Raw genomic sequence first — 22,733 nt, forward strand, 5'->3', positions numbered from 1 at the left:
ACAAAAACAAAAAGAGGAAAAAAAAAGATTAAAAAAAAAAAAAAAAAACAAACAGCCCAATGCCCCTACACCCTTCAGCTGCCAGAAGGGCCCAAGGCAGCAGCCATGCTGGACAGGGGAAGGGGCCTTATGGCGCTTTGCATGCCCCTTCAGCTCACTTCCAAGGCTCTGTGTCCTCAGAGCAGCCTGGAATTACAAACCATTCAGTAAGCAATCACATCCTGTCCCACAAGGCCAGGCTCGGGTCTTTTTCTAACTCAGACTCTTGGAGATCCCTTCGTCTGAGGACAGAGCTGAGAGCCCCTTCCTGTCACTCAAATTACTGTAGTTGTGTCCTGCTAGGTCCCTGGGTGTCCCTGTCTCTAGATTTGCCTACTGATCCCTCTTTTCAGAAGGTGGCAGGACAGGGAACAGAGGACAGAGAACTCCCGAGAGGACAGAGCTGGCAGCAGCTGCCTGCCACTGGCTCTGGACTCCCTGGGCACCAATCACCGTTCAGCTCCTTCCCGCCTCCTCAGATCAGCAGGTCCCAGGGATGGGGGCGTTGGCGGTCTGGAGGCAGATGGGTCGTTAGATATTATGCCAGACTCATTAAGTTCAAGGGCTGTGAGAGGTGCAAAGAAATTTGTAAGTGGACAGGGTGGGAAGGAGCCACAGAACCTTCCAGGCAGATGAAAGACAGAGTGGGGGAGGAAGGGGGGTAAGCAGCAGGGTCCAGCACAATAACAGTGAACATCTACATGGCGCTTTGGACGTGCCAGGCATTGTTATAGGAATTATTACCTCATTCCATGTTCATAGCAACCCCGTGAGGCAAGTGCTCTCATTTATTCCCCATTAGGTGAGGGCAAGAAGGCACAGAGAGGTTAGGGAAGCCGCCCAAAGTCATCCAGCTAGTGAGTAATGCGGCGGGACTGGAACCCAGGAACTGCCCTCTATCTACAGCAGTGAGCGTGGGAAACGGGAGATAGAGCCCCGCACAGGGAGCCAGGACGCTCCAGTCCGGGTTGAGTCGCACCCGCAAGGCGCCTCTCCATCCTCTACAGGAGTAGCCGACCGAGGCAGGAGCGCCCTCTCCTGGGGAAGGCTCTCCTCGACGTCCGCTCGGCCGGGGCCGAAGAGAGTCCCGCCCCGTTCTCCCGCGCCCCGCCCCTTCCGCGAGGCCCGCCTCCTGGGTGGTGCCCAGGCGCGTGTGTTGCTGCGGCCCAATGGGAAGGCGCGGCGGGAGAGGGGCGGGAAGGCCGCCGCGGACCGGAGGGCGGGAGGGGCGCGGGGCTTTGCGTGTGATTGGCAGCCGGGCCGGCCAGTGAGCCCGAGGCGGGGGCGGCCGCGGATCAGAGCGCGAAACATGGCTGGGGTGGGTGGCGGCGTCCGTGGCGGCGGCTACAAGAACGACGGCGATGAGGGCGACGAGGGCGTGCTGCAGGCTGCCGTGCAGGTGTTCGCGAAGCTAAAGGTGCCGCGGATCCGGGCAGCCGGGGGCCGGGCGGCGGGCTGGGCAGGGCCTACCGCGGAAGTAGACAGCGCCACAAGCGCGGCCGCGTCTCTCAGTTACCGGCCGCGGCCCTTTCGGGCGGACCTGCTCCTTGGGCGGCCTTGGGCCTTCGCGCTGGCTGTCTCCGTGGTCCGCGCCTTCTAGTTCCGGCCGACGCCACGCGCGTGCTGCACCTTAGCTTACGGTCCTTGCCGGGCGCCCGAAGCATCTGACGCGGGGACCGCACGGGCCCTGGACTCTGGGAGCTCGCGGGGTCTAGAGGGAGACGGGCAGATCCCGTGCCACCCTGTCGAGTCAGTGTCAGGTGCCCGTGGTGACAATAGTGGGGTCAGATAACCATCCCGGGTGGCGCGCGCACAGCCGCTGCCCTGCCTCACTCGGTCGCCGGCTCCCATCACTTTCCCCTCCTCCCTCCCTGACACTCCACGTAGGCGCTATTCTGCCTTCTCCCAGGCCTTTCCCTCTGGTCCCATAGCAGGGAGCCTGGCTCAGAATCTCAAGAATCTTGCCAAAGCCTCTAGCTGCCACTAAGTCTAACTGCTGTGCGAGCCTAGAACGGGTGTACTTACAGGAGGTTAGGTTCCTTACAGGCCGCTGCGGATGCGCACTGAGAATAAGGAAGACTTAAGGCTAGGCAAGATGGAGGGGGCCCCCCCCCCCCCCCCCCCCCCCGGGATGCGAGCTGCAGACCCTGTGTATGCTAACAAGCCTGGTGTGTGCTTGGGGGTTACTAAATGTGTGTGTGAAGGAAGGAGCATTTCAATCCTTAAGTCATACTCACTTTCTAAAGCTTCCTGGTTTTCCTTGCCTTGCTTAGGATCTCAAGTGCCCGGTCCTTGAGGGTCTTTATATCACAGAACCTACGACCATCCAGGAACTGCTCTGTAGTCCCTCGAAGTACCGCTTGGAAATCCTGGAGTGGATATGTGTTCGGTAACGTCTTCGCTTGTTCCTCCCGGTCCCCAGGGCGCACCAGGCACCACTTAGCTCACCTGGGAAAGCGTGAGCGTTCGATACTCCCACACAGCTCCACGCCTCGCTGCAGGCCACTGTGAGAGCAGCGGGCTGGGTAAGAAGTGCCAGCCATGCAAACCATGCTCAGATTTGCCTTGGAAGTGCTGCTCCCCATGCCCCGGCCAGTGCTTTAGCTGGTCTGTTTGCCACCTTGCTCTACTAGTTTCAGAGCTGGCGGGGGCTTCAGTTCTTTTACTCTGACTGGACTTGTGACCTGTCATGCGTCTGTCCGTTGAGGAGTGACAGGCAGGGCCAAGACCCTGTTTTCCCAGTCCTTCAGGTCAAGAAGTGCCGTGGTGAGTGTGTGTAGCTCTGTGCAAGGGAAGCGAAGGCTACCCAGATGGCAAAGTCTGGCCCCGTTCCTCCTCAGCTTGGCCCTTATACCCTCACAGCTCAGGAAGATGCCTGAACACGAGCCTGCTGGTGGAGCAGTGGGCATGCGGCCTGCCCCCAGCTGGCGCACCTACTGTACGGTAGGAGGTCAGCAGGCCTGTCCCTGGGCTGGGTGTCCTATGAATGGCTGGGACGGAGTGGAGTCATGTTCATGTCTGAGCCGTTGTACTTCAAGCCGCCTGTCCTGGTGTCCCCCAGGCCCCACCCCAGGGCTCTGCTCAGACAGCTCTCATACCCTTTTGCTTTCTCCCCTGGAAACATTCTCAGGTCTGCGTATAACCTCCAAAGACCCAGCTCATACATCCCAACTCCTTTTGAAAAGTCTCCAGTTCCTGGGCCGAAACCTATCCCTCTTTCCCTCGGACCCCCACAACCTTTCGAGCACACCCGCCCAGAGCCCTCAGCACATTGGTTCTGTCTTGGCCTGCTGTCCTCTCTGGCTCTCCCAAGCACTGGGAGCTGCTAGAGGGCAGATACCAGGCAGGACTTGTGTGTCAGCCCCAGAAATGTGCCCCTTGAAATGTGCTGCAGGCTGTTGGCTGATAAGCAGGTTCACGGACACACGCACACCCATGTATCATTCCGGGCGCCTCAGGAACGGATGGGTGTCCTCAAGGAGTGGGGGCTCTGGTGGCTGAAAAAGGCCCTGGCATGAATCTTGGTGTTGGGCGTACCTCAGCAGTCCGAATGTTATGGATGTTGGCGTGGGGGAGGTGGCACTTGCTGTGGGAGGGGACAGGTAATGGTGGGTGCTTGTTTCAGTAGGAGTGTGGAATCGAGGTGTGGGAGGCAGAGCTGGGCAGCAGTGTCCTGGCCAGCAGCGTGGGGCAGCTCCTGCCTTGCAAGCCACAGGAGGGTCTTTCCCCTTTCTGCTCTGGGCAGGGCAAGCATGGGGCCCGGGACGCAGCATACTAAAGTTGGCATTTCGGCAGGGTGACTCAGGGGTTCTCTGGTGGATGGATTTGGAGGGGAGACAGTGGAGGCGGGGACACTGGTATGGAAACTGTTGCCACAGTCCCAGGCAAAGATGGCAGGAGCCTGGCTCCCATGATGGCCACCGCCAGCCCTGGGACGACCAGTGTGTGGTCCAGCACTCTGGGAGGAGGGGCAGTGGTGGGGATGCCTGGGCCAGTGCAGGGGTCTCGAGTGTTCCCCCCGGAGTGGGGGGCAGAGCCATGTCTTGGAGAAGCTCTCATGGGAAGGAGCCCACGTTTGCCTGGCTTAGGCTGAGGCTGGGCAGTGGGTCACCCTGCTGGGTGGGAGGGATGGGTGGTAGTCTCTGGGTACATTCTTCAGATGCTTTTAGTACTTTTATAAATACAAGCAGCTGAATTCTTTGAAAGAATACACAGGGAACGTACAGTTACTTCTTGTGATCCCAAGCTGGCAAAAGGCCATAGGCCTTTTAAGGTCCCAAAAAGAGGATTGGATAGAGTTCAGCTTCTCCCACATTTCAGATCGGCTTTCTCTGCACGTGCCTTCACCCCTTCAGCCCTCGGTCAGGGTCGCCTTGTCCTGCCCGCTCTGGGTGGAATCTGGAAGCTGCAGCCAACATTGGCCTTGGGGCTCAGCATGCTGGCTCTGGGTGGCCCGGGCGCTGAGCAAGCCCTTGGTGTGGGGGCAGGGCAGAGCTGCAGGGCCCCCAGGGTGGCTGAATTCAAGGCACCTGCGTTTCCTTGGCTCCTGAACTGTACTTGCTCTGGAGGCCTTGAGTGCCTGTACTTTCTGCCCCGCTCCCTGCTGCCTCAGGAAGATCCGCTTCAACGGAAGCCCACCCTCAGTGAGGTCACTTCGGCTTTTGTGGATTTGTTCTTCAGTGTGTGGAAGTGGGCCCCAGCCTGATGGGGTGCTGAGTGCGCTCTGCTCCTTGGCGCCTCGTAAGTGGGAATGTTGCCCAGCGACCAGGCCCCGGACCCAGCCGCTCAGCACTTTCCGTGGTAGGGCCTCTTTCTGCCCCTTCTGCCCCGTCCCTCTTTGGCAGAAGAGCTGGTTGCCTCACTGAGTCACGAAGTCACAGGCAGCGCAGCTGAGGCCCACCCCTCCGCTGTAGCCCCTGTGCGGGGCCCCGGACCTCAGGTCTGGTACAGCCCCGCCTCCTCCCAGGGCCCCAGGACGACCAGGGCAGGTGCGGCCTGGGAGGTGGGCATTCATCTGGAGGCATGGTCCTGGGGAAGGGGAAGTGAGCCCTCTCCATGGGACAGCTACTGTGCCCTCTTCTGCCGCTAGGTCGGCAGGTCCCTAGCCCTGGCAGGCGTCCACACTGTGATGGCAGAGTAGAGTCTTGGCCCTCACTGTCCTGCGGAAAGAGCCTCTCAGCTTTCTGTAGGGAGGGCCGGCCCTGGCAGCCAGCTCCTGGGGCTCCCCGGCAAATGGGCAGCAGTCTCGGCTGTGTGAGCGAGGCTCCCACGGCCTAGGTGCTGTGCTAGGCCTGGAGCTCATGTGTGGGGCTGTAGTGCTCAGACGGAGCCCAGCTCCCGGTGGAGACGTCCGAGAGGCCTGCCAGGTATCGTAGCCCTTTACTGCCTTTGGATGTGGTCTGTGTGTGGAAACGGTTTTGCCCATCAGCTTGATGTCTCTAGGCAAGGTGCTTAGGAGTGGCCACTGTCCTGTTTATCTGTCTGGTCTCGCCAAGGCTGGGGCCCTGCTGGACCCACGGGAGGCGGCTAGGATTGCTATCTCCCAGTCCAGAGGCTGTAGCTGTGATCCCAGAGCCCGTCACACTGGGAGCCCTCAAACGGTTTGAAGCTGTGACCTGGAGTAGGATAATCTTGCAGTGATTTAAGCTTTTCTAAAAAGAGAAAATGTCCTTATTTTGAAAGAGTGAAGCATGGACGTGTACTAATGGCAAGGTGGCAAGAGGCTGTGGCATTTATTTGTTCACATGCACTGGTTGCCTCGTTTATGCCGGCTGCCGTGGCCTTAGGCCCCAAAAGTATGGAATGGAAGCTTATCGCGTGGCCTCAGCGAGCCTGCCATCTGGGAGCCCAGTGGGAAGACGGTGCCCAGGTCCTGCTAGGCTGGAGGGGTGCCAGAGGGTCCGTGGGCTTGCCTGGCCCTTCCCCAGCTTCCCTGGGGAGATGGTGTCAGCCGTGGGCTCCTTGGGATGAGGCCGAGCCAGTGCGCTTGGGTCAGGTGGGAAGAAAGTACTCCAGGCCCAGAAGAGCAGACGTACATGTGTGCAGAGAAGTGTGAGCGGAACCCAGGCAGGATGCGCAAGGGTGCCGGAGCGGGCGGGGCCTTGGTGGGCATCCTTCAAATGAGCCTGCGCCATGGTTCCTTCTGAGAAAGAGCTCAGAGCTCCAAGGAATTCAGGATTTCCCTCTTGGGCAGTCATTTTGTGTTTTTATGGTGAGAACTTAAAGATTTTATTTACTTATTTATTTGAGGGAGAGTGTGCACACAAGTGTGAGAGACAGAGCACGAGCAAGGGTAGGGGCAGAAGGAGAGGGAGAAGCAGGCTCTTCGCTGAGCAGGGAGCCTGCCGACAGGGGACTGGGTCCCAGGACCCTGGGCTCATGACCTGAGCCGAAGGCAGACGCTTCACCAACCGAGCCACCTGGGAGCCCTATCGTGAGAATTTAAATTTCAGTATTCAGATTCACATTTCTGAGCTATGCTTTCAGGAATATTTTGTGTTTTTTTTCCTCTAGACAATTTATGGAATTGAAATTTACATCACATAAAATTTACATCGCATAAAATTACCATCTTGAAGTGAATATTTCAGTGTAATTTAGCACATGCACAAATAATTCACTTTTCTAGAGCATGTGTAAGGAGAGGTCATGAGGAGACCTCTGCTGCCTGCTCAGGACTGATGAATTTTGCTCTTTCCCTGCAGGGTCTGTCCCTCCTGGCAGGACAAGTTCAGCTCGCTAAAGGGGGCCCCGGTCGAGGTGAAGGTCCAAGGTGGGTCTGTGTTACGGGAGTTGGAGTTGGGTGGTGAATTCTGGATAATTCTGAGCTGATGTGTGGCCTCCTTAGCAAGTTGTACTGAATTTCCTATTGGATGGTGTTTACTTCTGGCTGGTGCGCACCCTGGAGATCTTGCCAGAGCCTTCTAGAATCAGGGTACGCCCTTCCACACACTTAGACACTGTGCCTGGGCAAGGGGGACAGTTCCTCTCGTAGGGGCGTGCGGATGAGACCAAGGATGGTTCCCCTCTGCGGCCCATCCAGCAAGGCACCGGAGGCAGAGACTGGTTCTGGCTGCTGCTTCTGGTGTTTCTGTCCCTGTCTTCCTGCTGTGTGCACGCTGGGCCGCTCTCCTGGGCAACCGTCCGTAGGGGCTTGCTTGTAGCGGCTTCTTTTTGATCCTTTGTGGGCAGAAACTGTCTGTAATCTGGTAACGAACATTAGGTAAAGGGGGTGGGAATTACAGTCCTCACAATGGTGTCTCTAAAAGTCAAGCTTTCTGTGGGCCTGCATTTGGCTCAGCTACTCCAGGGTGGGTGACCTGGACCCTGGAACCCCAGTGCAGGCCCCCGCTGTCACTGCCAAATTAATTACCCAGGGATATTGCCCCCCGAGGCTGAAATGGGCTGACAGAACAGGGTGTTGTGTCTTGGAGCCTGTAGGCCTGGCCTGTGGGCCGGCCTGGGCTGCACAGAAGTGCTCCCCCTCCCCTCCGTGTGTTATGTCTGGCACTTTCCTACTGATGGGACCGTGTCAAGGCCAGGTGAAACTGGCCATCAGACTGCATCGGAATTCTTTAACACGCACCTGCACACGGATGCCAACCCTGCCCTTAGCTCCACCAGAGACTTGACTTGCCATTCCCAGCCTTAGTTTCTTCTTCCGTCAAGCAAGGGTGATAACCTGAGCCTTGCCTGCCTCTGGGGAGTGCGCTGAGTGTCAGAGCAGGCGGCAGATACAAGTGTCTGTCAGAGGGTATAACCCTCCGAGGAGGATCAGGGCGATTCCTAACTCATTTGACCAGTGTTTAGGAGCACCTCCTACGCACCCGGTGTCATTTTGGGAGGAGGTAGTGCTGCTCACGTGGGCCTCGTGTGCAGGCTGAGAAAGACCAGTGATAAATGAAGGCAGGGCTGTTCTGTAAGGGGTGCTGAGAAGTGCCATAAACCACGCCAGGTGAGGGCAAAGCGGTACGTGGGTTGGGTTGGGAGAAGGGTGGCACTGTTGATCTAAGATCATTGGGGAGGCCCTTTTAAACACACATTTGCAGGAAGGGAGGAAGCGAGCCAGGAAGATATCAGGAAGAGCAGTATTCAGGGCAAAGGAACAGCAGGTGCAAAGGGCCTGAGGTAGGCTTGCATGTGCCTTGCAGCTGTGAGGAGTACCAAGGAGGCCTGGGTGGCTGGTGCAGAGTAGAGGGCAAGGGGAGAGTGGTGAGGGCAGAGAGGCAAGAGGGCCAGCCAGATCAGACCCTGGAAGGACAACTCTTATTCCGAGGAAAGGTGTGGCTGAACTTCGGATTTAACAGTGTCCCTGAGGCCACGGAGCTGAGTACAGGAAGCCTGGGCAGAGGCCGGGAGACTACTGGAAGGCTTTTGCAGTGATGCAGGCAAGACATGGGAGGGGGCAGTGGAAGTGGGAGTGTTGTTGGCCAGATCCTGGATTTATCATGAGGGGAGGGTTGGCCAGACTCACCAAGACTTGGATACAGGCTAAGTAGGAGAGGAAGTGTGGAAGACAGAGGGTTTGGGGTTCGGGGTTGTGGGCAGGGGGCATGCTTGAGGGTATAACTGGTATTCCTTCCGTGTTTCCAGGGTTACTGATATTTTCACACAGATATCCTGCTTGCTTCTTGTACCAAACCTTCCAGAGCAAATGCCAGAGTTATGCCTATTCCACTACTGAACATGCTGGGGGAGGAGATGGGCCTTGCCTACAAAGGAGTAAAGACGCTGCCATGGAGCTAGGTCGGGGATGCTGAGCTGGCATTGGCCGCAGGCCTTCTAGCTTGGAGTCCTGGCCTTTATGTATCAGCTGGTGGCTAGGCAGTCCCTGTCCCATGCACTGACCCAGTTTCCCAATCTATAAAATGGAGCCGCGGCCCACCTTCTAGAGTTGCCAGCAAGATGAAAGGAGCTGATGTTGATAAAGGCCTGTACAAAATTGACACATGGGAGCCATGGTTCCTTTTGCTTTGGCCTGGCAAGTTCTCTGAAAGGGGGGCATGCAGCAACTTCAGAAGGTTCCCTGGCCTCTCAGCTCCTCATGTGGCCGGCTGGCTTCTGCTAGAAGCCAGATTTCCTTCTGTGGAAGAACATCCAGTGTGACCCCTTATTTCAGTGCAGGAAACTCTTGCCCAGGAGGAGCAAGTCCCATGGCAAGAAGCAGTCCTGGGCATGCTGTCCCCCCGCCTCCCTGTCCATGCAGGCTTTCTGGGCCTAGCCTGGCCTCTTGGGCACTGGCCTGCCAATGCCAGAGCAGAAGCCGTCTCCCCGGAGCAGCACTTGGCACTCTGCTGGGTGCATGGCCTCCTCTCCTGTGCGGGCGGGTGTCTGAAGCAACAGGGTCCTTGTGTTCTGACAGAGATGGTGAAACTTGGCCATGAGCTGATGCTGTGTGGGCTGGATGACCAGGAGCTCGTGAAGGTAAGAGAGGGTCCTCTGTCCCCACAGGCTGGGGGCCTCAGTGAGGCTGGGTCAGGGGTGGGAGGCAGAGCTGTAGTTACCGTGACCGATAGGGCAGAGCACATGCTGTCCTCGGTTGAAGACTTCATACCCACTGGCACTGCGATAAGTACTTCGTATGCCAGTAGTTGTCGCGCTCACCTATGGTACTAGGTCCTTGTCCTAGTCCCATTTCACAGGGGAGGGATCAGACCGCTTGTTCTGAGTCACCTAGTGACAGAGCCTGGCCTCAGTCCCAGGCCCCTGGTCCGAAGCCCCTGCACTTCCCCTTCCTGGCTGTTCCCCTGCAGCTTTCTATACAGAGGTGGCCCAAGCCCCTGCCCGCATCAGTCAGAGAAACCCTGCCCCTGCCCTTAAAGTCTTTTTTTTATTTTAAATTTTAAGTTTTTTATTTATTTGACAGGGAGATAGCACAAGTACAGCGGCAGGCAGAGGCAGAGGGAGAAACAGGCTCCCTGCTGAGCACGGAGCCCAATGCAGGGCTCGATGCCAGGACCCTGGGATCATGACCTGAGCCGAAGGCAGAGGCTTAACCGTTTGAGCCACCCAGGCACCCCTCTGCCCTTAAAGTCTTGTCAGGCTTTTGGAATAATTAGTTTCACATTTTGGGTAGTGCAAATAATGCTATGAATGTCACTGTACACGTTTTTTTTTTTTTTTTTTTTTTTTTAAGATTTTATTTATTTGACAGACAGAGATCACCAGTAGGCAGAGAGGCAGGCGGCATCGGGGGCGGGGGAGCAGGCCTCCCACCGAGCAGAGAGCCTGATTCGGGGCTCAATCCCAGGACCCTGAGATCATGACCTGAGCTGAAGGCAGAGGCTTTAACCCACTGAGCCACCCAGGCGCCCCGTCACTGTATACGTTTTTGACTGAAGACGTGTTTTCCGTTCTCTTGGGTGTATAGCTAGGAGCAGAATCGATAGGTCAGTGTAATAATCATATGTTTAGCTTTTTGAGGAACTTGGTGCCAAACTGTTTCCCCAAGTGTCTGCACCATTTTACATTCCCACCAGCAGTGTGCAAGGCTTCTAGTTTCTCTACATCTTCACCCACATCTGCTCGTCTTTTTGATTGCAGCCATTCTGGTGTGTGGGAAGGGCTGTCTCATGGTTTTGATTTGCATTTCCCTGGTGACTAATGATGTTGGGCATCGTTTCATGTACTTGTGTCCATTTGTAGATCTTCTTTAGAGAAATGTCTGTATTCAGTTCTTTTGCCCACTCTTTCATTGGGTTATTTGTCGTTCATTGTTGAGTTGTAAGAATTCTTTATATTTTCTGGATACAAGCGATGTCAGACATTTGATTTATAGATCTTTTCTCCTATTCCCATACCTGATGTGTACTTGGGAGCACAAAACGTTCTAGTTTCGATGTAGCCCATTTTATTTACTTTTTCTTTTGTTGCTTGTGCTTTGGTGTTATGTCTAAGAATCCACTGCCAAATCCCGAGTCATGAAAATTGACACTTGTGCTTTCTTCTGAGTTTTATCGTTTTAGTTCTCACAGTTAGGCCTTTGATCCATTTTGAGTTAGTTTTATGCGCGGTGTATGGTAAGGGGTCCCACTTCGTTCTTTCGCCATGGCTGTTTAGTTTTCCTAGCACCATTTGTTGAAAAGACCATTCTTACCTCATGGAATTGTCTTGGCATCCTTGTTGAAAATCAATTAACTGTAAATGTGTGCGTTTATTTCTGAAATCTCCATTCGGCTTCATTGATCTGTATATCTGTCCTAATGCCATGCTATCTGGATTACTGTAGCTTTGTAGTCAGTTGTAATCTGTGAATCCTTCAACTTTGCTCTTTTTAGTGATTGTTTTGGCTATGGGGAATCCCTTGAATTTCCATATGAATTTTGGAATTAGCTTGTCAATTTCTGCAAAAAAGCCATTTGGAATTTTGGTGGAGATTATGTTGAACCTGTGGATCGTTTTGGGGAGTGTTGCCATCAACTGTATGAAGTTTTCCTATCCATGAACATGGGGTGTCTTTCCATTTATGTAGGTTTTCCTTAATTTCTTTCAAAGCTGTTTTGTAGCTTCTGGTGTACACATCTAAATTTGTTCCTAAGTATTTTATTATTTATGATCTTATAATTGGGCTTGTTTTCTTTTTTGAAAATTTTTATTTGGATTCAATTTAGTTCACACACAGTGTATCATTAGTTTCAGGGGTACAATTTAGTGATTCATCAGTGGCATAGAACACCCAGTGCTCACTGCATCATGTGCTCTCCTTGGTGCCCATCACCCGGTTACCCCCCACCTCCCCTCCAGCAACCCTCAGTTTGCTTCCTAGAGTTCAGCGTCTTTTATGGTTAGCCTCCCTGTCAGTTTTAATCTTATTTTATTTTTCCTTCCCTTCTCCCATGTTCATAAACTCCACATAAGAGTGAATTCATATGACATTTGTCCTTCTCTGACTTCGTTTGCTTGGCATAATACCTTCTAGTTCCATCCATGTCTTTGCAAATGGCAAGATTTCATTCTTTTTGATAGCTGAGTAATGTTCCTGTGTGTGTGTGTGTGTGTGTGTGTGTGTGTGTGTGTGTGTGTATGTATGTGTATGTGAGAGAGAGAGAGAGAGAAGGAGAGAGAGAGATACACACTCCACATCTTTATCCATTCGTCTGTTGATGAACGTTTGGCTATCGTGGACATTGCTGCTATAAACATTCGGGTACACGTGTCCCTTCAGATCACTACATTTGTATCTTTGGGATAAAAACCCAGTAGTACAATTGCTGGGTCATAGGGTAGCTCTATTTCCAACTTCTTGAGGAACCCCCATACTGTTTTCCAGAGTGGCTGCACCAGCTTGCATTCCCACCAACAGTGCAAGAGGGTTCCCTTTTCTCTACATCCTTCTTGAACATCTATCATTTCCTGGCTTGTTAATTTTAGCCATTCTGACTGGTGTGAGGTGGTAGCTCACTGTGGTTTTGATCTGTGTTTCCTGAGTGATGCCAAGTGATGTTGAACATTTTTTCATGTGTCTCTTGGCCATTTGTATGTCTTTGACGAAATGTCTGTTCATGTTTCCTGCCTATTTCTTGATTGGATTATTTGGGTTTTTGGTGTTGAGTTTGATAAGCTCTTTATAGATCTTGGATACCAGCCCTTTATCTGATACGTCATTTGCAAATATCTTCTCCCATTCCATAGGTTGCCTTTTAGTTTTGCTGATTGTTTCCTCTGCTGTGCAGAAGCTTTTATCCTGATGAAGTCCCAGTACTTCATTTTTGCTTTTGTTTCCTTTGCCTTTGGAGACATGATGTGTCTAGCAGGAAATTGCTGTGGCAAGGGTCAAAGAGGTTGCTGCCTGTGTTCTTCTCTAGGATTTTGATGGATTCCTGTCTCACACTGAGGTCTTTCATCCATTTTGAGTTTATTTTTATGTATGGTGTAAGAAAATAGTTCAGTTTCTTTCTTCTGCGTGTGGCTGTCCAGTTTTCTCCACACCATTTGTTGAAGAGACTGTCTTTTTTCCATTGGATGTTCTTTCCCATTTTGTCAAAGATTAGTTGACCATAGAGTTGAGGGTCCATTTCTGGACTCTGTTCCACGGATCTATGTTTCTGTTTGTGTGCCAGTACTATGCTGTCTGGATAAATTACATTGTTGCAATAGAGCTTGAAATCTGGCATTGCGATGCCTCCAGCTTTGGTTTTCTTTTTCAGCATTCCTCTGGCTATTCAGGGACTTTTCTGGTTCTATACAAATTTTAGGATTTTTTGGTTCCAGCTCTGTGAAAAACACCGGTGGTATTTTGGTAGGGATTGCATTAATGCGTAGATTGCTCTGGGCAGCTTAGACATTTTAACAATATCTGTTCTTCCAACCCATGAGCATGGAATGTTTTTCCATTTCTTTGTGTCGTCCTCAATTTCTTTAATATTCTGTAGTGTCAAGAGTACAGATTTTTTACTTCTTTGGTTAGGTTTATTCCTATATACTTACGGTTTTCGGTGCAATTGTAAATGGGATTGAGTTCTTGATTTCTCTTTCTGCTGCTTCATTGTTAGTGTATAGGAAGGCAACTGACGGGGTGCCTGGGGGGCTCGGTTGGTGAAGCATCTGCCTTCGGCTCAGGTCATGACCCCGGGGTCCTGGGATCAAGCCCACATCGGGCACCCTGCACAGCAGGGAGCCTTCCTCTCCCTCTCTCCTGCCTGCTGCTCCCCCTGCTCATTCTGTCTCTCGCTCAAATAAATAAATAAATAAATAAAATTAAAAAAAAAAAAAAAGAGGGGCGCCTGGGTGGCTCAGGGGGTTAAGCCTCTGCCTTCGGCTCAGGTCATGATCTTAGGGTCCTGGGATCGAGCCCCGCATCGGGCTCTCTGCTTAGTGGGGAGCCTGCTTCCTCCTCTCTCTCTCTGCCTGCCTCTCTGCCTGCTTGTGATCTCTCCCTCTCAGTCAAATAAATAAATAAAATCTTAAAAAAAAAAAAAGAACTGCAACTGACTTCTGTGCATTGATTTTATATCCTGTGACTTTGCTGAATTTCTGTATCGGTTCTAGCAGTTTCTTTTTTGATGGAGTCCTTTGGCTTTTCTACATGGAGTATCATGTCGTCTGCAAAGAGCAAAAGTTTGACTTTGTTGATTTGGATGCCTTTTATTTCTTTTTGTGGTCTGATTGCTGAGGCTAGGACCTCCAGTGCTATGTTGAACAACAGTGGTGAACTCGAGTGGGCACCCCTGTATGTTCCTGACCTTTGGGGAAAGCTCTCAGTGTTTCCCCATGGAGGCTGACCTTCGCTGTGGTTCTTTCATACATGGCCTTTATGGTGTTGAGGTTTATTCCCTCTATCCGTCTATGCTGGAGGTTTTTGATCAAGAAAGGATGCTGTATTTTGTCAGATGCTTTTTCTGCATCTATTGAGAGTATCATATGGTTCTTGTCCTTTTTTTTTATTATGTCGTGTGTCACACTGATTGATTTGTAGATGTCAAACCACCCTGTAGCCCAGGAATCAATCCCACTTGGTCATGGTGAATAATCCTTTTGATGTACTGTTGGATCCTGTTGGCGAGTGTCTTGGGGAGAATTTTTGCATCCATGTTCATGAGGGTTATTGGTCTCTAGTTCTCCTTTTTAGTGGGATCTTTGGTTTTGGGATCAGGGTAATGCTGGCCTCATAGAATGAGCTTGGAAGTTTTCCTTCCATTTCTATTTTTTGGAGCAGTTTCAGAAGAATAATTCTTCCAATGTTTGGTAGAATTCCCCTGGGAAGCCCTCTGGCCCTGGACTCTTTGTTTGTTGGGAGGTTTTTTTTTTTTTTTAAAGATTTTATTTATTTTATTTGACAGAGAGAGAGATCACAAGTAGGCAGAGAGGCAGGCAGAGAGAGAGAGGAGGAAGCAGGCTCCCTGCTGAGCAGAGAGCCCGATGCGGGGCTCGATCCCAGGACATGGGGATCGTGACCTGAGCCGAAGGCAGCGGCTTAATCCACTGAGCCACCCAGGCGCCCCATGTTGGGAGATTTTTGATGACTGCTTCAATTTCTTTGCTGGTCTGTTTGGATTTTCTATTTCTTCCTGTTGCAGTTTTGGTAGTTTATATGTTTCTAGGAATTTCTCTGTTTCTTCCAGATTGCCTAATTTGTTGGCATATAGTTGCTCATAATATGTTCTTATAATTGCATTTCTTCAGTGTTGGTTGTGATCTCTCCTCTTTGATTCATGATTTTATTTATTTGGGTCCTTTCTCTTTTCTTTTTGATAAGTCTGCCCAGGGGTTTATCAATCTTATTAATTCTTTCAAGAAACCAGCTCCTAGTTTTGTTGATCTGTTCTGGGTTTTTGTTTTTTTTTTTTTTAATTTCTATGTTATTGATTTCTACTCTAATCTTTATTATTTCTCTTCTCCTGCTTGAGTTAGGTTTTATTTACTGTTCTTTTTCCAGATCCTTAAGGTGTAAGGTTAGGTTGTATATTTTGAGACTTTTCTTGCCTCTTGAGGAAGGCCTGTATTGCTATATATGTCCCTCTTAGGACCACTGTGCAGCATCCCAAAGGTTCTGAACTGTCGTGTTTTCATTTTCATTTCTTCCATGTATTTTAAAAATTCTTCTTTAATTTCCTGGTTGTCGCATTCATTCTTTCGTGGGTTATTCTTTAACTTCCATGTATTTATGGTCCTTCCAAATTTCTTCTTGTGGCTGCCTCAAGTTTCATAGCATTGTGGCAGTCTTAAAATATGCATGGTATGATCTCAGTCTTTTTTTTTTTAAGATTTTATTTATTTATTTGACAGGTAGAGATCACAAGTAGGCAGAGATACAGGCAGAGAGAGAGGAGGAAGCAGGTTCCCCGCTGAGCAGAGAGCCCGATGTGGGGCTCGATCCCAGGACCCTGAGATCATGACCTGAGCCGAAGGCAGAGGATTTAACCACTGAGCCACCCAGGCGCCCGATCTCAGTCTTTTTGTACCGGTTGAGACCTGATTTGTGACCCAGGATGTGATCTGTTCTGGAGAATGTCTCATGTGCACTAGAGAAGAATGTGTGTTCTGCTGCTTTAAGATAAAATACTCTGAATATATCTGTGAAGTCTGTCAGTCCAGCATTTCATTCATAGCCCTTGTTTCCTTGTTGATCTGTTTAGATGATCTGTCCATTGTTATGGATGCAGTGTTAATACTATTATGGTATTATTATCAATGAGTTTCTTTTATTTTGTTAGTAATTGGTTTACATATTTGGCTGCTCCCACGTTACGGGTATCAGTATTTACAGTTGTTAGATCTTCTTCTTGGGCAGACCCCTTTATTATGATATAGTACCCTTCTTCGTCTCCTTTTATAGTCTTTGGTTTAGAATCTCGTTGGTCTGATAGAAGGATTGCTACTCCAGCACTCTTTTGATGCCCACTGTTTTTGATGCATGATAGATGGTTCTCCACCCCCTCACTTTCAGCCTGGAGGTGTCTTTGGGTCTAAAATGAGTCTCTTGTAAGCAGCATATCAGTGGGTCTTATTTTATCTATTTTTTGTCCTTTGTGATACCTTATGTCTTTTGATTGGAGCATTTGGTCCATTTACATTCAGAACAGTTATTGAAAGATATGAATTTAGTGCCATCGTATTACCTATAAAGTCGTCGTTCTTGGCCATTATATCTGTTCCTTTCTGGGCTTTGTTATTTTGGGGCTCTCTCTCTGCTCATAGGATCCCCTTTAATATTTCTTGCAGGGCTGGTTTAGTTCACTAATTCCTTTAGTTTTTGTTTGTCCTGGAAGCTTGTTTACTTCTCCTTCTGTTCTGAATGACAGCTTTGCTGGATAAAGTATTTGTGGCTACAGATTTTTCCCACTTAGAACATTGAATGTGTCATACCAGTCCTTTCTGGCCTGCCAGGTCTCTGTGGTAGGTCTGCTGCCAGTCTTATGTGTCTGTCCTTGTAGGTTAAGGACCTCTTGTCCCAAGCTGCTTTCAGGATTTTCTCTTTATCCTTGTAATTTGCAAGCTTCACTGTAATATGTCAAGGTGTTGATCTATTTTTGTTGATTTTGAGGGGTGTTCTCTGTTCCTTCTGGACTGGAACTTCCCAGATTAGGGAAGTTCTCAGCTGTAATTTGTTCAAATAAGCTGCCTGCCTCTTTCTCCTCCTCATCTTCTGGAAATCCTATAATATGGACATTATTTTGCCTTATGGGATCACTGAGTTCCCTCAGTCTACTTTCATGATCTAATAATTTTCTTTCCCTCTTCTTTTCAGCTTCATTATTTTCCATCATTTTATCTTTTAGATCACCGATTCGCTCTTCTCTACTTCATTCATCCTCTTTTTTAAAAAAAAAGATTTTATTTATTTATTTGACAGAGAGAGAGGCAGTGAGAGAGGGAATACAAGCAGGGGGAGCAACAGAGGGAGAAGCAGGCTTCCTGCTGAGCAGGGAGCCTGATGTGGGGCTCGATCCCAGGACACGGGGATCCTGACCTGACCCAAAGGCAGATGCTTAATGACTGAGCCCCCCCAGGTGCCCTCATTCATCCTCATTTTTATGACCTCTGCTTGGAACTACATCTTGGTTATAGCATTTTTAATTTTGGCCTGACTAGATTTTAATTCTTTTATCTCTGCAGTAGGGGATTCTCTAGTTTCTTCTATACTTTTTTCAAGCCCAGCTATTATCCTTATAATTGCCTTCAGTTCTTGTTCAGACATTTTACTTGGGTCTGCATTGATTAAATCTCTGGCTATCATTTCTTTCTGTTCTTTCTTTTGGGGTGAATTCCTCCATCTTGTCATTTTGGAGGGAAAAAAAATACAAAAAGAAATAAGAAAAAAGAAAAATGAAAAAAAAAACTTTAAAAATTATGTAAGATAAAATACATGTAAGAACCTAAATCCTAGGTGTGCTTTGGTCTGCATGTGACGAGAAGTTTCTGTGGGTCATTTTTCTGGTTTGTCGACGTGCGAGATATTCTCCAAGACTTCTGATTGATTTCATGGGTGTTCAGAATGATCCAGTATTTATCTAGCTGTGTTCCAGTCACCCTACTCCTCTGTCATCTTACCGCTCGACCTGGAATTGTTTTCTCAATTTCATTTTTGTGGTACTGTTTGCTAGCGTGTGGAAATACCATTAACATTTGCATATTGCTCTTGTATCCTGCCGGGTTGCTAAACTTGCATACTAGTTCCGGTGATCTTTCTAGTGGATCCCTTAAGGTTTTCTATATATAAGGTTGTGTCATCTGCAAATAGAGATCGTTTTATCCCGGCCTTTTGAATTTGCATGTTTTAAATTTCTTTTTTCTTGCCTAATTGCTCTGGATAACACCTCCAGGGTGGTGTTGAATGGAAGTGGCAAGAGTGGGCATCCTTGTCCTGTTCGTGATTTGAGGGGGAAAGCATTCGATCGCCACTGAGTGTGATGTTACCCCTATATCAGGTGGAGGGTGCTCCCTTCTCATCCTGTTTGTTAGTGTTTGTATCCTGAAAGGCTGTTGACTTTTGTAAATGCTTTCTCTGCATCTGCTGAGCTGATTGTGAGGTTTTGTCCTTTATTCTTCCTTCTTTTGTGATGTTCCAAGTTTCTTTCCGGTATCATTTCACTTCTCTCTGAAGGACGGCCTTTAGCAGTTCTTTTGGAAGTGGTCTGCTGGGTCCAAGTTCTCTCAGCGTTCACTTATTTGAGTATGTCCAGTTCCCCTTTGTTCTTGGTGGATATATTTACTGAATACGGAATTTTGTGTTGACAGTTCTTTCTCCATAGGTTCCGATGAGAAATCTGCAGTCATTTGAATAGTTTTGCCCCTATGGGTCATGCATTAATTCTCTCCTGTTGCTTCAAAACTTTTCTTTGTCATTAGTTTTCAGCAATTTGATTATGTGTTTGTGGAAATATTTCCTCGGGTTTGTCCTATTTGGATTCACTCAGCTTTTCAGATCTGTAAGTTTGTGTCTTTTTCTGAATTTGGGAAGTTTTCAGCCATCATCCCTTCAAATATTTTTTCAGCCCACATGTTTTTCTCCCCTCCTTTTGGGGCTTCTATGACACATGTGTTCGACCTTTTATTATTGTACCACATGTCCATGAGGCTCTTAATTTTTTTCGGTGTTTTTTTCCTTGCTGTTGCTCACAATGGATAGTTTCTGTTAATCTGTTTTCAAGTTCACTGACTTTCGTCTCTGTCCCTTCCAATTTGCTTTTTGGGCCACAAGTGAGTTTTTTATTTCAGTTGTTCGATTTTCCAGCTCTTAAAGATATTTCCTGTTTTTAAAAAAATTTCTTTGCTAACGTTTTCTCTTTTAACTTTTGTTTCAAGAGCGTTCGCGGTGACCTACTGAGCATTTTTGTAATGACCGCTTTAACTTTGTCAGGTAATTCCAGCATCTGCACCGTCTTGTGACGGGTGTCCGCTGATTGTCTTTTCTCGTGCAAGTTGAGATTTTCACGGTCTTCTTCATGTGCCAAATAATTGTGGATTGCATCCCGGACATTCCTGACTGTGACTTTGTCTCTGGGCCTTGTTAAATTTTACAGGGAATGTGGGTGTTTGTGTTTCAGCAGGCACGTGACCCGCTTAGGGTTAAGCTGCACGACGTCCGGCCTCCTCCTCTGGCCTGTGGTTCCGGCCAGCGTCAGCTTAGTGTCTGCAGCCTTTGTGCTGCTGCTCGGCCCTGTCCTGCGTGCGCACCACCCGACGGTCGCCCGGGACCTGGGTGTTGGCCTCTCCCCTGTAATCATTCTTTGGGATGTTCATCGGGATCAGATCTACCCCTGCACGTGCGGGGGTGAGCCCGGCATACCGTAAACAGACTGCATCTGCCCTTCCTGTCCTCTCTTTGGTTCTGTCTGGCGTCTGGGGAAAGGGCTGTCCTTTGCCGTCCCCCAGCCGTTAACTAGCCACTCCTGTGACTGTACCACCGTGCTGGGAGGGCAGAGTGGAAGAAGCCGTGAAGGGTTTGCTCCCCCTTCCCCCGTAGCTCCACTGAGTGGAGAGGAAGGCTCCCTGCTCCCAGAGCAGTTTTCTGTTATTTGCTACCTTTGTTGATGCTGCCGCCTTTGCCATGACATTGCCTGGCCTCTGGGGTCGTAGAGCAGAGAGAGAGAAGGCCAGGGATTTCTCTTGTTCTCCCTGAGTGTTAGGGGTTTCCTTTTCTGGAGCTCTCTGTACCATTTTGCTCCCTTCTGGGTTTGACCTAGGCTGAGTGCAGGTTAGAACATGGTAAGTTGTCACCAGTCTTAGTGGTAACCTTGGACTCTGGCGTGCCTCCCTGACGTGCCTGCTGATATTGGCCCTTCCAAGACTTTAGACACCCAGTGCACACATTCTGTCCCACTCCTAGGTGTGGGTGCTCATTGGGTGGGGGAAGCTGGTCCCTCGGTCTTACCTGGAACTCTAACCCCTCTCTTTCTTTTTATCTGTAAAGATTTTTTTCATTGTGGTAGATTGCACATAGCATAATATTTACCCTTTAAAAAAGATTTTAGTTAGAGAGAGATGGAAAGCACAAGCGGGCAGTTGGGGGGAGAGGGAGAAGGAGGTTCCCCAGTGACCCTGATGTGGGGCTCGATGCAAGGGTCCCAGGACCATGACCTGAGCTGAAGGCAGACGCCTGACTGAGCCACCCAAGCACCCTAATATTTACCATTTTGACCATTAAAAAGATTTCCCAGCAGGATCTGAAGGGTTCTTTTTTAAAAACATTGTTTTGTTGTGGTGAAATACACATAACATAAAATTTACCATCTGAACTATTTTTAAGGGTGCAGTCAGTGGCACTGAGTACATCTATCTAGTTTCAGAACATTTTCATCACCCTTAAGGGGATCCCATGCCCATTAGGCCGTCATTCCCATTACCCACAGACCCTGGCCTCCATCACTCTATGGTCTCTGTTTCACGTAAATGGAGTCATATGGCACATGGCCTTTCATAACGGCTTCTTCACTTAGCATGATATTTGCACATGGATCAGTACTTCATTCCTTTTTATGGAATACAAAATAAAAACAAAAATAATGTATGTCAGCATATTGGAAGCTGGGAGCTGGGGTACGGGTATAAGATCATTAGGTTTGGTCAAAGCCCATAGTCTGGAATTTGAGCTGGGATTATCAGGGTAAGCTTTTAGTGTATTTTAACTCAAAAACAGTGTGTGGATATATATGTATTTCCTTGCTTCTTGGCCTCTTAAAAGGCCAAGAACAACGACACTCCAGTTGCAACACAGGCCTGGGGTGAGAAATGTACCAGTTGTGTCAGGAGCACCTTGTCACATGAGAGAGCAGGGCAGATACCCGAGACTTGTGTTACATGTGAAGGACAGTGATGCAGCAGACTGAGCCCCTTCTGTGAACTCAAATCCGTGAGTTCGTGATATTTTTAAAAAGTCATTTTGATACTGAAAGCACAAGTAAAAAGAAAAAAATAGATCAGTTAGACTTCACTAAAATGAGCCACTTTGGTGCTTCAAAGGACATCGAGAAAGCGGAGAGAATCCACAGACCAAAAGAGAGTCTTCGTCAGTCATAGAACTGGCAAGGGTCTACCATCCAGAGTGTACAAAGAACTCTCACAACTCTGTGAGAAAAAAACAAGTAGCCCGACTCAAAAATGGGCAGAAGCTCCGAATACATTTCTTCCAAGATCAGCAAATGGCCAAGGAGCATGTTTTCAGGTGCTGCCCGTCATCGGGGGCGCAAACCCAACCGCCATGAAGTCCCGCTGCACAGCCCCGAGCGCGAGCAGACATGGGCAGCGCCAGGCAGTGTAGCCACAGGGGCACGTGGTCCAGTGGCTCCTCCGAGTGGTGAGCCCCACAGGGGCCCTGTGACCCGTGCTTCTGCTGTCAGCTGTAGGGCCACACAGAAACTTGTCCCGGAGCGGGAAGTATTGCTTAAGAGCCAAAAAGTAGGGAAAAACCCCAATTCCCCTTAACTGGGGAATGCACAAACCAGCAATAATGAGGGACCTTGAAAACGCGATGCTGAGTGAAGGGGCCGGTCCCCAAAGCCCCCACACGTGAGATTCCGTTTATAGGAAGTGTCCAGAAGAGGCAGATCTGTGGGTGCTGGGGACTAGGGTGGGTGTGGGGGGTGGTGATGTCCCAGACTTAGCAAATGGCAGTGGCTGCACAGCTCTTTGACTGTCCTGATAACCACTGAGCCTTAGAGAGGATCATTTCCTGGCGTGTGCATCTCAGTACAGATACCAGTGGGGCTGAACGAAGAGGGTTGCTGGTGTGATCGGCACCACAGTCCCAGCTCTGCCCCAGGCCGGCCGAGCCCTGAGCACTGGGCCGGGGTGGGGGCAGCTGTCAGAGTCAGGGCTGTGCTGAGGAGGGGGCAGCGGGCAGGATGTCCCAGCTCTGGCCACTGGTCAAGGCTTTGTGGGGTTCTGGGTGATAGCTGCTCTCGCGTTTCTGCCCAGGCTGTCTCCTGTCCAGGTCGTGTCCAGTGCCCTGCACCTCAGCTCTGCTCCAGGGTTGTGTGCGGGTGTGACTCTCGGGCTCTGTCACTGGGGCAGACTGGGAGGACGAGGCAGCAGGAGGCAGTGATTGGTCCAAGGAGCCAGTTTTAGGCTGATGAGCTTCCAGAGTCCCCGCTCTCAACGTGGCCGCGCAGCCGAGGGCCAGGCCGCGGGGAAGGCCTCCCAAGGAGCTGCGCTGGAGGATGTGTGCTGGGTCCTGCGCGAGGCTGGGAGCGCTCAGTGACTGCAGTCCCCAAGCCAGTCGCAAACGCCGCCGGCCCAAGTGCTCCTTTCCAGCAGCC

At 49.9% G+C, this 22,733-nt stretch overlaps 1 protein-coding gene across 7 annotated transcripts in view; it reads left to right on the plus strand.

The window, feature by feature from the left end:
* The window catches only part of HAUS7 (HAUS augmin like complex subunit 7), a 45,109-nt gene that overhangs the window by 14,900 nt on the left and 7,476 nt on the right, over positions 1 to 22,733 (plus strand). For 4 of the 7 annotated variants that reach the window (XM_059385721.1, XM_059385724.1, XM_059385720.1 and 1 more), the window contains exons 3-5: positions 2,313 to 2,428; positions 6,744 to 6,811; positions 9,401 to 9,462. In XM_059385721.1, the coding sequence (XP_059241704.1) occupies positions 2,313 to 2,428; positions 6,744 to 6,811; positions 9,401 to 9,462 (246 nt within the window). Of the gene's footprint in view, positions 1 to 1,249; positions 1,457 to 2,312; positions 2,429 to 6,743; positions 6,812 to 9,400; positions 9,463 to 22,733 lie in introns of those variants that run through there. The other 3 variants (XM_059385723.1, XM_059385727.1, XM_059385725.1) reach the window with 3 other exon arrangements.

Source organism: Mustela nigripes, chromosome X (genome assembly GCF_022355385.1).
Source record: "Mustela nigripes isolate SB6536 chromosome X, MUSNIG.SB6536, whole genome shotgun sequence".
In the NCBI taxonomy this organism is placed as follows: domain Eukaryota; kingdom Metazoa; phylum Chordata; class Mammalia; order Carnivora; family Mustelidae; genus Mustela; species Mustela nigripes.